Source organism: Columba livia, chromosome 4, assembly GCF_036013475.1.
Source record: "Columba livia isolate bColLiv1 breed racing homer chromosome 4, bColLiv1.pat.W.v2, whole genome shotgun sequence".
Classification (NCBI taxonomy): domain Eukaryota; kingdom Metazoa; phylum Chordata; class Aves; order Columbiformes; family Columbidae; genus Columba; species Columba livia.
This window is the reverse complement of record NC_088605.1, coordinates 40,522,982-40,538,170: the sequence shown is the minus strand read 5'-3', so window position 1 is coordinate 40,538,170 and position 15,189 is coordinate 40,522,982. Positions and strand designations below refer to the sequence as shown.

The 15,189-nt window shown below is 41.6% G+C and overlaps 1 protein-coding gene across 14 annotated transcripts in view; it reads left to right on the top strand.

Annotated features, from left to right (window-relative positions):
- The window catches only part of PALLD (palladin, cytoskeletal associated protein), a 199,175-nt gene that overhangs the window by 179,135 nt on the left and 4,851 nt on the right, over positions 1 to 15,189 (top strand). For all 14 annotated transcript variants that reach the window (XM_021297371.2, XM_065061363.1, XM_065061364.1 and 11 more), the window contains 4 exons: positions 3,380 to 3,529; positions 6,925 to 7,019; positions 13,719 to 13,851; positions 14,812 to 15,019. In XM_021297371.2, coding sequence (XP_021153046.2) covers positions 3,380 to 3,529; positions 6,925 to 7,019; positions 13,719 to 13,851; positions 14,812 to 15,019 — 586 coding nt within the window. The remainder of the gene's footprint in view (positions 1 to 3,379; positions 3,530 to 6,924; positions 7,020 to 13,718; positions 13,852 to 14,811; positions 15,020 to 15,189) is intronic.

Sequence of the window (15,189 nt, the reverse complement as noted above, 5' to 3'; positions counted from 1 at the left end):
ACCTCTTATGAGTCAGTCTTAGTCAACATAGCCATTCCCTAATTTTCACAGTTTCCAATTAAGGTTTAGTTTCACAGTCATCTTAATCTGATGTAAGACAGATGAAAGAGGATGTCTCCTTTCCCTTACTCTCCTTGTTTTGGCATTAGGGATTGCACAGCCAAGAAACCACGTGCTAGTAGTTCCCCTGAAGCACAGTGTTGTACAGGAGTATCTGATGTGAATGCACTCTGATTCAGATACGATGTTCTGTTTTTCTGCAATGTCAAAGCATGCACATTAAGAAGTGATTTGCCTCTTGCACCTGGGACTGTGACCCTTTATTCCATTCACTTGCAGATGCTTTGTGCGATTTGTTAAGTTGCTTGGGATGGAATCAATTTCAGTCCTGCTGGATGGCTACTTGTTATCTGGGCTTTGCAAATGTCAAATCTTCCCCTTATCCTCCGGACCATGCCAAGATAGCAGTTTTGAAATGCTCGATGGCAGAGGGCTGCCCTTCTGCTATCATTTGTTGAAGCTGGTAGTGTTGCCCCTGAATCAGTTCTTTACTTCGGCAAATGAAAAGCTGGAAATGATTTACTAACTTGAAGCTCCTCCCTTCTAAGTATTCTGGCAGCTCTGCCAAGGAATGGCTTTGGGAAGGACTGTGGTGTTTCTAAAATCTGGCATTCATTACAAGGGATTTTTCTAAGCGGGGTTATTGGCTTGATTATTTTTTCCCCTGAACATGCCATGTAAATTGAATACTGATGTGCAAATTCTGTCTTCATAAATATGACTTCTAAAATCTGAGTCTACTTTTGTTATAACCTTCAGTGTAACATAAAACTGTTTTCTCATTAAAATGAGAACCTGTGGTGGTACAGGAGGGATTGTGGAATACTTCTCTTTACGAGATATTTCCCTTCAGAATTAGGACAATGCCATACAAAAGGTTGAGACATGAATGTTGCGTAAAGCTTGTACTGCTCGTTCTTCACATGACTGAATATAATTCTTAGTGATTAAAAATGCCTGTGCTGCCCAAGATCAAAACCCCTTTTGTACTGTGTATTCCATTGTATTCCCAGTCATTACACATTGGTTTCTGCAAATCTGGTGCAAATAAAAGCAATCCAGATGCAGGATTTGGTGCTTACATAGCTTAATGGTACATTTATTAAAAGGTATCCTAGAAAGAAAATACTTCACTGTGAGGGCCGTTGTCTCCAGCAGTAGTGGTTTCATTTATTAACTCTGTGTCAGATAAAGGCAATATTAAGAATTAACTACTCGTAAGTAAAAGCCAATGATCCCAATGCTTTTAAACATAGTGGAAGCATTGGACAACACATGCATGATGTTTGGATAGCTGGTTCAGTTGATAGTTGCATGGATTTGCATGTATTTCCATGTAATAATTCCTGGCATGTCTCCTGATATTTCTGATAAGTGCATTGTTATTAAATAATTACTACTTAATGCAGTAGATTTCCAAGCAACATTATGACACATGTAAAGCATACAAGTTAAAACTCATTTTTTGCAGGTATATCGTTACCAGCATCCATTAGCATGTGTATATAAGTGATCAAATATCTTTTGCATCTCCAGTAAGTGCTCTGTCAGCAGATGAGAAGACATGACTAAATCTTTTGTTAGCACCACAGAGTCTCTGCGAGGCCGCTGACAGACAAAATGGGAAACAAGTATAACCAGCTATGAGGAAATGAAATCATTTCTAGCTGCACATAATGCTTGTTAATATAAAAACCATACACGGTAATTAATTTTTAAGGGAAATTTCCACTCATTCCCTCCAAAACATTCTCCATTGTGTTTTTGTGAAATTTAAAAGTATATCCTTAACTTTTCCCCCAAGTGAGCGAATTTAGAGCTTTGAAATGTTGGCACGTATGAAGAACCTGGCAGATTAAACTCTATCAGGAATTGTGCTTTGCTTTGTCTCTTCATTTTTACTGGGAAGCCAGCAACCTTTCCCCACTGTAAGACCTAAAGTCCCACCTCAAGAATTAGACTGAGGAGAATCTGTGTTTTCCTCACGCGAAATAGTCACAGCAGTCACACGACCAGGACACAGGCAGTTGTTGTACTTTGTACAGGTTCACCTCATAAAAACTCTGCAGGTTTCTGCACGAGTGATTTAAGCAACGCTGACCAGCGCTGAGGTTGTGGAGTAATACACGCTTCTGAAATGACAAGTAAATAATGTTCTACTTAAATCTGGGTTTGGGGAGCTGAATACAGCCTTCCTAGAATAAAACGGTTCACATATTCCTGTGTGTGTTTCATGCTTACACTACATTTTTCTTTTGATTCCAGCAGATTTCACTTTGGGGTTTTATGCTATTTTTAAAATATAGAAAAAAAAAAAAAAAAACCAAGGCTAGGTCAAAATATTTGATTTTTTTTTTCTCCTCAAGTTTGAGGCATTAAAAGCACATACTTTTTTGTGTAATTTATGGATTATTATAAGATATTATTCTGCATACATCATTTTCTTGGCTCACCGAAAGCAGACCTTAGGTCAGCCAGAGAATAAAATTATGTATCAAAAGTAATGGAAAAGACCTCTGTTTGATAGATCGTGTAACTGTTCTGTGCAGCTTGGAACTGTACTGGTGTTGGCGTGCAATTATCCAAGACTACATACCTACGTGCTGACTTGTTTTGAAGTATTTCCCGTGGCTTGGTGAAGCCGTCCTTCTGCAGCTGTCTGTCACGTCGGGGTGACACTGCTGGATTCAGTCATGCGATTATGCTGAGCACACGGACCTGCTCCTTGCCAGCGCCAGCAGCTGAATCCCCTTCTGGCTTTTTGGTCCAGTCAGCACAAGTGATGTGAGACAAAACTGGTGTTTCAACAGTGAGATCATTACTTCTGTTTCATTCACCATTGAATTAGCTATTCCTATAATCACCTCGTTGTGTGTTTTTATTTTCTGTAAAGAGAGCAATAGCATCCTCAAGTTCTTTCTGCAACTTCTTCAGATTTAAGTTATATAAAAAATTTAAAATAGTCATCTTCTCTGGCACAGAACTTTTCTTTATAGTAACATCCGTTTTCAGTTCTCAAAATGTTCATCTCCAGTTCTGTCCTTGCGATGGGCACAGCCCTAATGCCCCTGTAATTTTCTTCGGTAAATGTTCATGGCACCATCTTTCCCTTTGAGGGATTGGTAACCTGTAACTTGTCTTTTAGTGAAAGTGCTTCACCGAGTGTGGTTCTGCACTTTTACTAGATGATCAAACTGGTTTCCTTTTTGTGCTCTCCAGAGAGGTTTTCAGCAGTTAAGATTGGTTAATGCTGGTAATTGAGAAATGATGACAATGAGCACCCGCCTCTTATCAGCCGTGCCTTGTTTTTTTCCGGCAGATTTATTGGTTTAAAGATGGGAAGCAAATTTCCAAACGAAGTGATCACTACCGAATTCAAAGAGAACCTGATGGAACTTGCTCACTGCATACTGCAGCCTCCACCCTGGATGATGATGGGAATTACACTATTATGGCTGCTAACCCACAGGTAAATGAAGGTTTGGCTCCAGAGCAAACATGCTTCTGGACATAAATCTTCAGAAAACTATCTCATCTTACGTATGCATGATTTAATTAAATGATGAGGTCACCATAGAGTATGTAGGTTAGATTTGTGTTTTCATCTTGCATCAGTAGGGTGGGACCTTTCTATCTTCAAGAGATTAGCAACTCAACAGCCGGTTTTTTCCTATGGTTTGAGGTTTCAGAGGGGAGGGGTGTTGGGTTTTAATCAGTGTTCAACCATTTGTTTCAGCTGATAACATCTCAGTATCCTGAGCATGGAGAGCACACACACTGGAAAGGGGGGGCTGAATCCAGTTTACCAGCAGAAGTAACCAAATCCAGCAACTTAATTTTTCTTCTGTTGACACTAGTCATTGACTGAGGCCAGCTTTTTTAAATGAGTGGGAGTACATCACACCTCAACATGTCTGCATTAGGCAGTGATGGCAATTCTGTAAGGCAAAAAGTTCTAGAGCTTATTATGTAGGGGAGAAGTCTCCTGTGTTGATCCCGGAGTCTTAAACACTGTTTTTCTGAAACACAGAGCGTTACTGGTTTTGCAATATTACTTGCTCTTTGCAGACCCAGTACAAGAGCTGAGGTGCACAACAGAAACCCAGCAGTGCGTTGGACACAGCTGAACTTACAGCACACGCATCCAATCGAAGTAACTTTCAATCCACTCTCCCTACAGCACAGCACAGCAAATTGAGGGGAAAGATTTGCACATGAGAAACCAAGGCAGTAACATAACTTAAGGGATGTAACAAATTATTTTCTTCTGTAGCAACAAATATCTTGCCAAGACCTGGCCTGCAAGTAGAATCACACTGTAAAATAGCGAACTGTATCACTGAGACAGAGTTTAATCTACGCAGGAGTGTTGTGCTCTGTTATGGAGGTTGCTTGGTTACTGAGCGTGACACGGCCCTTTCTGCCTTGCTCTTTAACTGTTAGTCCCGCTCACATTGCAGCGTGCTTGGGAACATATGGGATTGTACATGCAGACAACGCACAAATAGCAGTTTTAGGCTAGATTGTACAAATTGCAGCGCTTAAATCTAGGTGGTTTTCTACACATACAAATAACAGAAGTGAAGAAATAATAAAGAAATAGCATAAGGCCAAGGGAATTCTTCAGGCTGGGAACTTTTACACATAGACAACCATTGTGTTATAACAATTGGTACCGTTCACAGCAGGTTTAAATATGATAAATAAATACATCCATGTTCAAGGTAGGAAGTGAATCCTGCTCATCTTCCTCTAAGTGTCGTGTTAATGCACCTACAGAGTTTCCCTGTGTAGTGTTACTGCATGATCCAAAATCATAGAGACCTTGGTGAATAAACTGCCTTTGTGTTTGTACACTCTGAATAGCTCATATGAGGATATTTAAGGCCTTCCTTTTAGTATTTGTTAGTCTGGGTAAGGCTCGTTTGATGACACACCAGGGAACTAGGTTATCAGCTCTGGTCATTGATGACATTCATTTGTGGACTTTTAGATGTACGAAAATGAGACCGTTTTGTATTGTTCGTAGTTTGGGGATTGAAAAAGCCATTTTGTTAAATAATAAAATTCTGTGTCTGTGCTTTTTTCTCTCTTTGGAGAAAAACCAGAGGCATCCTCCTCTAGCTCCCCTAAACAAACCATCTGCCTGTTTCACCAAGCCCATTCTGTTCTTTCTTCACAGGGGATTTCCCAAGCAAACATACTTATCTCTTCCACTATTTGCTTGCTTTTACTATGCGTTTAGCAGTATAATGGAGGCAAAGAAGGGCTGTGAATTAATGTACTGGCCTTTCACATTCAAAAGATCTGGATTCCAATTCTTTTAAGTCATACCGAGTAGAAATAATTTTGGCATAGCTTCCTCAATTCTAATGGAAAGTTGTCCACATCTCAAAGCTATCACAAGCTTAGGCGAATTTGGCAACCTTTCCTCAAGCAAAGTGAAACACGTAAATATAAGGGAGCCTGCATCAGGATTCTGATGGACTGATAGATACTTGCTCGGCTCTTGTTGTGTTTTGGTCATTGCTATTGGAACCACCAAACTACAAAGCAAAAAGGCTGATCAAAGTTGGTTTTTATTAAAGCAAAAGGATTCAGTTCATTAAAGCTCTGCCAGTTTATGCCATCTCATGATCTGGATTAATATAATACAACAGGATTTACGTATGTAAAGTGACGTGTTGACAGCCGTGGCTGTCACCCATGTTAGCTAATACAGCAGGAACCGTTGCCTGCGGTGTGAAGTGCAGCGTTCTGGAATCCAGGTCCTAACGCACCTCTGGAGTTTGCCATAAAATTTGCCATTTAATTTAATCCAGAGCAAAGTGACCCAGGGCCTAGAAAAACACAACCCCGTGCCTGTTGTAGGCCTTTACTTCCAAGTTATGTCCTTTAACTGATCTCTTTCCACGAGCTGTATGGGCTCAAGTCAAGCCCTTATTTTCCAGTCTCTCCACATCTTTGCACTGTGCACCCAGGACTCCGGCTGGATTTCCCTTGTTTTCTAGGCCACCTCCTCATGAATTACTTCCCACTCATCGCTTCCGTCCCATTCATCCCATGACTTTTCCAAACCTTTGGCTCCTTGCTTATTCTTCCCTATCCAAATTCTTTACTGTCCTTTGTGTTGCCATTTGTGATGCCTTTATGTATTGAGATGCACTGGAGTTATCCCAAACTGTGTTAATTCATCACCTGCCAGAAAAATATTAATATGCACTTGTGCCTAAAATAAAAATGTATTCGTTCCAGATGTCTTCAATGGTCTTGCAACACACACAAAAATTTTTTGCTTAAGAAATTGCTGCTGGTCATGCACAATGGCTTATTTTAACACAGTATTTTTCTTGAGGACTAAATGGGTCATGGGAATAAAAGCAGGATATAGGAACTTCATTTCTAACAGTCCAGCAGTAACGCAAAAGTCACAGCCATTCGAAGGCTGCTTGTGACCCCAGTGAAAATGATTTTCCATGGGCTTTGGCCAGTTGTCAATGAACAGGTATTTGCAAACCCCAGATTACAGTGACAAAAATATTTGCCACTTATACGACGACAGACTTGAGTGTGGAGCTCACAGCTTAGACCTGAAGTTCATGCAAAGTTGATGTGGATGTTGCAGGTGGAACATTCTGACTGTGACTGTGTTATAGTCACAATTATTCCAGCAGTTCTGGGTTAGGTTGGAAGCTAACAGTCAGAAGGTATCTCAACAAATGATTTTCAATGGCTTTGTGAAAGAAGAGGTTGTATTACAGACTCTGTAACAGGTGGGAAAAAAAGAAGAGATAAGGTTGAAAGTTGATTACTGTTACATGCTTTAATGTCTGGTAATGTTCTTCCTCTCCTTCACCATAACAGGGTAGAGTAAGTTGCACGGGCCGGCTGATGGTTCAAGCTGTAAATCAGAGAGGCCGCAGTCCTTGGTCACCTTCTGGTCAGCCTCATATAAGAAGGTACTTGATGCCTTTTGGTTTTGGTTTATAATTGGAGGGGGGCGGGGGGGGGGGGGAGTTGTTTGTTTTTCTTTTAATAATACGTATTTTGCAAAATTATTGTGGTAAGATAAATAATGTGAAGAAGGTAAGTTAAAAGGATGGGATTCAGACAGAAATGTGACCTACCTCTCCTGTCTAAAACTTTCTGCCAAGTTTCCATACTTAGGAGTATAAGCAGCCTCTGCAATTACGTTAGTTTTAAGTATCTTTAATTTTGCCTGTCTCCTCCTCGTTTCTTTGTGATGGTCACTAATGAATCATCTCACATTCCACTGTCAGCTGTTGGGAAGGACTTTGTCACTTATGTTTTTTAAAACCTCTCACCTGACTAGGATTCTACCAGGAATCTGTACTTTCTGCAGCTTTTAATAATTATTAATTTAAAGAAACAGAAGAAATAGCTACATGCCAAAGAATTTTATTAGATTTACATTATAAATACTTTAGTATTTCAGTGATTTCAGTTCAGGTTCTTATATGGAATTATGAGTCAGAAATAAGGTATTAAACTTATCTTTTGTAAGTTTACAATTATTCACATATGAAATTTTGGTTTATGTTTTTGGGCCATATAAAGGAATTTTCCCTTCAAATGCTTTTTTTTTTCACTCCCCAAAGCATTTATGAGGCTGCTTAGCACAGCTCAGACATCTTCAGACAATACAAAAAAAATCACTTTGGTTACCCAAACAGAACTGCTTTCAAGGGAGTGTGAGAACTCCAGTTTTGGTTTCTGTTGTGAGGAGGCACATGGTCACTCAATGGTCACAATGGCCACAGAATCTCAATATTGCCCAACTGTAATACATAGATCTAATCACATAGTCAATGTGTAATAAAGAAATTACTCCTGTGACAATTAGCAGTGGTAGTAGTATGACCTGCAGGACTGCTGCATGTGAAACAGGTTCTCTTCCCCGCTCTGATCACTAGAAAGTATTTGGAAGTGAGGCTGGTTGCTTGAAAGATGGTATCAGTCTTATTCCTGCCCGGAACAAACTGGGCTTCCCACAGTTCTGAAAGCGTTTCCCAGCATCTCTCACACCAACTCTCCCTCTCAGCCTTCCTGTCTAGGCCTGTTAAGCCCAAAGCTCAGGCTGCTTATGGAGGGGAATGTCCTGCCACCAAAACAGCTGTGTCCCTCTGCCATAGCCTGCCCAGTAAATGAGACACTTGACACCTGAAAATAATGGGTAAAGTGAAAAGTCTCTGTTAGTCCCTGTAGGGAAAAGCTGCCATGAAGAGTCAGGTTTCAACTGGATTAGTCCGTGCACACAGGGTGAGAAAGGGGAAACACCTTCATAAATTTGGGTGAGAGCAGCGAGCAGCTGACGCTGCTGCATCCTTCTACAGGATGAAATGTGGGTGTTTCTGCAATGGGCACAACCCCTGGGGTGGTAATGGAGTAGGCTCATTTTTCAGTTTCTCCAAATGCAATTAAAATCCAAGGCCACTTATGGCTGGTGTTTTATTTTCTAATTGAGACAAGCACTCAGGCAGCCACTATTGTTTTGTTTGGGTGTCCAGCAGAGTAACAAGTTACAAAGGTTTCCATATAGCAGTTTAATTAAAATTAGGGCAATTGTTGGGGATTCTTATTTACTGTACAATTACCACATGTGAAGGGCTCCTTCTGGTATGTTCCCTTAGGGAAGGTCTGTTCCTGCCAAGCACCCGGCACAGCGCTGTTGCTGGCCGGTGACATTTCCCACTGCTGCCACCATCCAGTTCTCCCCGAGACTGATGAGACAGGAGCATGTAAAACTGACCTCAGACAGACAGACAGATTCCCACCATCGGCTTTTCTAACGTAACACACCACAATACGGTGCTCCCCCATACACTATAATATGTGCCACATATATTGCTATATACCCTTGATAAGTAATAGTCCTGTGGCATTACAGTATTTCTATAAACTTTTCTGCCTGAGAGCAACAAAACCTTTTTAACCCCCCCCCTTTTTTTTTACAAGTGTAATTATTAGCTTAATGAACTTTATGACTTGTTACACTGTTGACAGGCTTTTTCCTGAAGTATTTTTAATCTCTCACACAATGTGTTCTGGCAGAACTCTGGTTTATGTCATCTTTGCTACATCACAGCCATTTTTCTGCACTGTGCTTAGCTTGCAAACGTTACCTTCTTGGCATTATTTTGGGGAGGGTGGAACTTTTGAATTGTCTGACATGTACAAAGCTTGGGCTTGGTTGCTCAGACATGGTGCTCAACACTGTAGCCCCTGAGCTGTCTGGTGGTGCGCAGCAGCCACAGCCCCAAATAAACCATCTTGAAATGTATGAGATTTAAGTGAGATTTTAAAAATAAACATTTCTGTTGCCCCTGTGCTCAGTTAGAGGAACAATTTGAACTTAATCTCCTTTATCCCAAATTAGTGATTGTTATCATATGGTTGGTTACAAATCCATCCTAGGGTGATGAGGGAGCTAGCAGAAGAACTTGCCAAGCTGCTCTCCATCATCTTCCAACGGTCCTGGCTCACTGGGGAGGTCCCATATGATTGGAAATTGGCCAATGTTACCCCAGTCCACAAAAAGGGCTGCAGAGCTGACCCTGGCAACTACAGGCCTGTCAGCCTGACCTCGGTGCCTGGCAGGGTTATGGAGCAGATCATCCTGAATGGAATCACACAGCACCTTCAGGATGGACAAGCGATCAGACCCAGCCAGCATGGGTTTAGGAGGGGCAGGTCCTGTCTGACCAACCTGATCTCCTTCTATGATCAGGTGACTCACCTGGTGGATGAGGGGAAAGCCGTGGATGTGGTCTATCTGGACTTCAGCAAGGCCTTTGACACTGTCTCCCATAATATACTCTTGCAAAAGCTGGTAGCCCATGGCTTGGACAAGTGTACTCTACGCTGGGTTAAGAACTGGCTGGAGGGCCGGGCCCAGAGAGTGCTGGTGAATGGGGCTGCATCCAGCTGGCGGCCAGTCACTAGTGGTGTTCCCCAGGGGTCAGTGTTGGGTCCAGTCCTGTTTAACATCTTTATTGATGATTTAGATGAGGGGATTGACACCATCATCAGCAAATTTGCTGATGACACCAAGTTGGGAGGGAATGTCGACCTGCTGGAAGGCAGGAGGGCTCTGCAGAGGGATCTGGATAGACTGGAAAAATGGGCTGATTCCAATGGGATGAAGTTCAATAAGGCCAAATGCCGGGTGCTGCACTTTGGTCACAACAACCCCCTGCAGTGCTACAGGCTGGGCGCAGAGTGGCTGGAGAGCAGTCAGACAGAAAGGGACCTGGGGGTGCTAATTGACAGGAAGCTCAACATGAGCCAACAGTGTGCCCAGGTGGCCAAGAAGGCCAACGGTATCCTGTCCTGTATCAAAAACAGCGTGGTCAGCAGGACAAGGGAAGTGATCCTTCCCCTGTACTCTGCATTGGTGAGGCCACACCTGGAGTATTGTGTTCAGTTCTGGGCCCCTCAGTTCAGGAAAGACATTGAAGTGCTGGAGCGGGTCCAGAGAAGAGCAACACGACTGGTGAAGGGACTTGAACACAAGACCTATGGGGAGAGGCTGAGGGAGCTGGGGTTGTTTAGTCTGGAGAAGAGGAGGCTTAGAGGTGACCTCATCACTCTCTATAACTACCTGAAGGGAAGTTATAGCCGGGTGGGGATTGGTCTCTTCTCCCAGGCAGTTAGCAATAGGACAAGGGGGCATGGGCTTAAACTCTACCAGGGGAAATTTAGGCTGGGTATTAGAAAGAAATTCTTTACAGAGAGAGTGGTCAGGCATTGGAATGGCCTGCCCAGGGAGGTGGTGGACTCGCCGTCCCTGGAGGTTTTTAAACTGAGATTGGACATGGCACTTAGTGCCATGATCTAGTAAATGGACTAGAGTTGGACCAAGGGTTGGACTCGATAATCTCTGAGGTCTTTTCCAACCCAGTTGATTCTGTGATTCTGTGAAATTCTTCCCCAGCTTCTTGCTCGCTGAAGTTCCTAGTGCATTGCCCGCGCTGACCCGCAGAGTCTCCCTGGACACATCTAGTACATGATGTCAGTATTGCTGAAACTCACCTTTGCAATTTGACACCCATGTCATAGCTCTAAAGAACCCACAGCTAATCCCCGAGTATTCCAGTCTATTGCAATTTGTCACTCCTACACCTCTGAAGTACCTGACTCTACTCATTACATTATTTCTTAAAAACCACAAAACAGGTTTAGAATAACCCCAGTTTCACATCTCAGGGTAAAGGCTTGAAAAGTGGTCTGCAATTTTAAAGGTACATTTACAAAGAGGTAAAAAGAAATGCATTCTTTATTTCCAGCTCTAGACTAAACAGCATCCTTCCAAATCTGCAATTTGAAAACTTAGTTTCTACGATTCAAGAACATAGTATCAGAAAAACAAAACAAAACATCTTTGGTCACAAACTCTGGAAACTCCTAACCTTTTTGTTTTCCATTCATTTGGTGTTATCATTTGCTATTTTTTTCACCCAGTTTTGACCAGTGCTGCCTTTTTATGCAGCTGCAGCTGTGACTGGGTGGCTCTCAGAAGGGCTGCCACACTTCAGCGGTGCAACTTCACCTGTTCGGCTCAGCCTTGCAAGGAAATGAGCAGCACTTACCTAGAATCATACTTGCACTTCATTGGCATTGTATCAGCAGTATGGAAGCAGGATGCATGTAAATATTACAGCATTGTTTGCTTGCACTGCGTAGCTCTCAGTTCATTAGATACCATCCTTCCTAGGTCAGACTGCAGAACTAATTTAAAAAGATAGGACGAGAGTTTTTCTCTGTTGCCATCCATCTTCTGTCCCTGCTACCTGCACAAGAGGCATCTAAGTCATCAAAAGTGGCCAGGAACTTGCCAATGAAGCAAAGTCTTGCTTTGGAGCTCTAGTGCAGGAGCTTTAGGTGTGTTTAAGTGGCGAAAAATATTAGGGGCTTAAGTCCAGGATTTAGGCACTTAAAGAGCTTTCAGTGTGCATGAAGAAGTCCTGTGTGTGTTCCCTTGTTCAGTATCTGCTCCTACTTTAATAGCAGTAGGGGCTGGATTTCCCCCCTCCACATCTGCCTTTAGTTACAGCTGCAGGAAACCTGTGAGGATCATTAACAAGTAAAAATGTATCTAATTATGACAGATAAGGTGATGACTAGTCAGAATTCAAACAGAGCAATAATAGAGAGAAGGGCAACAACAGAGAAGGATAAAAGGAACCAAATTTTCAGGCAACTCTAACTAAATTTAACCTCAGTGAAACAGAGTGTGCAGCTGGAGTGTTTATCTTCCATACAGTAGTACAGTATCTTGGTTTTCACCTCTAACTGCTGAGGGCCTTAAGCTTTTTTGTGTCATCAATTATTTTAACCTAAAGAAATGCCCATGGGCAGTAGAAAACACAGTATAGCCACATATACTGAAGCATGAATATACTGCAGCCAATGGCCAAACCAGAAACACTGGAGAAAGTTAACAGAAAATGGAATTCAGGAAAGAGTTTCACTTGTAAAGTCCTGTTGATAAAAGCTCTCTCTGAGGACATTTGAACAGCTCTACTGTGCAGCAGGGTGCCAGGGGGGGCAGCAGTTGGCTCTAGAACGGAATCCACTGGAACTGATCAGGCAAGGACAAAAACTCATCTCAAATTTTGTTTCAATTACAAGTTGCTTTGATTCCTAAATCATGCAAATGCAATAATTCTAATTTAAATTGGGGCGGGGGACAAAGAAAAACCCCCAAACAAGCAAAACAACAACAGCAACAAACAAAAAAACAACCACATTTAAACAAGGAACCAATTAGAAAAAGTTTCAATAGAGTAAATTAACAGGCAAGAATAGCCAATGCTGAAAATGGATTGATATCATGGAAGCTTAAGGTGATTGATACTGTTTCTGGGAACAGGAGATATTTTTCCTTCTTTTTATTTTTTATTAAACATTTTAAAGTACCTTTATGAAGAACAATTTAACAACCAAAGTTTTTCTTCTTATTGTTCACAAATGAAATTCTTACTGTTTGGACACCACAATTTGGTGGCTTTGAAAATGTTCAAGAATACCTCAAACAAAAAAACCTGTTAAATAAGGAATAAATATCCACAGCACTTCCATCTACACGCAGAACAAGGGTAGACGAAAAGTAAGTGTGATGTGAAAAGTCTCTTTCCAACAGAGAGGAGGGAGATTTTTAGCTGCTGTTGTTTTCTGAAAGGCAAACGTAATTACCGAACAGTACTTTTGCCTTCTGGTGTCAGCAGCAGCAGTGAAGGGATTAAATACACAGGACACTAGAAATGAGGAACTGAACCTGTCTGCTAAGGCCTACTGACTTATTTCCTTTGTACTTCAGTGATGTAAAGACTAACTCTAAAAAAATACTATCAGGTATGAACAAATGATAATTACAAGCAATTATTCTGTAGCAAGATTGTTTTCTAGATTGTATTTTGCCACAAGACGTGAATTAAATGAAAGTTATTGATAAGCACAGCGTCATAATTAACTCAGTCTGAGCCAAATGCTACCAGTGTACATGTGTAAATATGGAGTGATTATGGTATAGGTGCAAGAAGTGATTTAAAATTCAAAGCACTCTTACAAGTGATTTTGGTTCTTCTGATTTAGCAGAGAACAAAAAATAATTTACCTCTATTTCATGTTATTTTAAGACCACGATCTCGATCAAGGGACAGTGGTGATGAAAATGAACCAATTCAGGAACGATTCTTCCGGCCTCATTTTCTGCAGGCTCCTGGAGACATGACTGTTCAAGAAGGAAAACTGTGCAGAATGGACTGCAAGGCAAGTATAACACCAGGGACGACAGCCGCCCTTCCATAACATGAGCTGACTCAAAAACCCAATTCGTTTCTTTTTAAAGCTGTTTTACCTATTGGCAGTTTCAGGGACTGTCAACAGCTTAATTAACTTCGCTGCTTATAAGGAAGCTGACAACCAGTTTGACTCCCCTCCAATGAAGGTGCTTCGGGCAAACCTTACAGTCCACAGTACGCTGATTTTTAGAATTCAGCTTTGCTGGGGTGTGGAGGGAAGCTATACAGCCACTGTGCTTCTCCCTTTTAAGCTGAGTTTCGATCCTCTAGTAAAGTTTCAAACATTATAATCCTGATTTATGATTTTGCCTGACAGAATAAATTAAGGCTGGGATGAGTTCTGTTTCCTTTATGCTGACATATTTGGGAGAAGCTGTTTGTTTTCCAGTAGTACCCACAGCAAATGGCAGGGCTTTCAAAAGTACAAGACTTGTTCACACAGCCCAGGCATTAACCAGTGCAGGCGGTGCTCTCACTAGGTTACGCCTAAGCAGAATGGAACTTAAAAGTTCAATAATTAGTCAGGTAATATCTTTTTGTCTGCAAGTTTTCTACAAGAAGTTAATCTAAAAAGGAGTATCTTCTCATTCCATGTGAAGAGCAAACAATTAAAAAAAAAAAAAGACAAAAGGTGTCACCTTGCCTTTTGTTTGGCAATGTATTACTACATTTAACTTGTAGCATATCTAAAAGCTGATCTTCCTTCAGTCACACCCGTAAGACATCATGGAATTCAGGGAGTTGGCTAGAAAGTAAGTAAATGTATACACCTGAGTCAATGTGTAATTCAGGGCAGAATTAGATCTTTAAATCTTATGGTACACCTGCAGCAGCAAACAAAACCAATCTTCTCCACAGGAACAAGTCAGGACTCCTCCAGTGTTTTGTATGTCTAAGACCATTTCCCATTATTCTGTTTACACTTAAGGTTAGTGGATTACCCACTCCAGATTTGAGCTGGCAACTTAATGGAAGACCAATTCGTCCTGACAGTTCTCACAAAATGTTGGTACGTGAGAACGGGGTGCACTCCTTGATCATAGAACCAGTGACAGCCAGAGATGCTGGAATCTACACGTGCGTTGCCAGCAATCGAGCTGGTGAAAACACCTTCAGCCTGGAGCTCATTGTTGCAGGTAACATCTTCATGCTACGCTTCCCAATGAGCACTGCAAGGGTAACTTGAAAAAGGAAAATGTAAGTGGTTGAGGGGTGGGGGCAAGAAAAGGAAACCTGGTAGTTACAGAACTATAGTTTTACATTATGTTGTGGAATAAGTTGCCTGGCAAGTAACCTCTGTGCACAC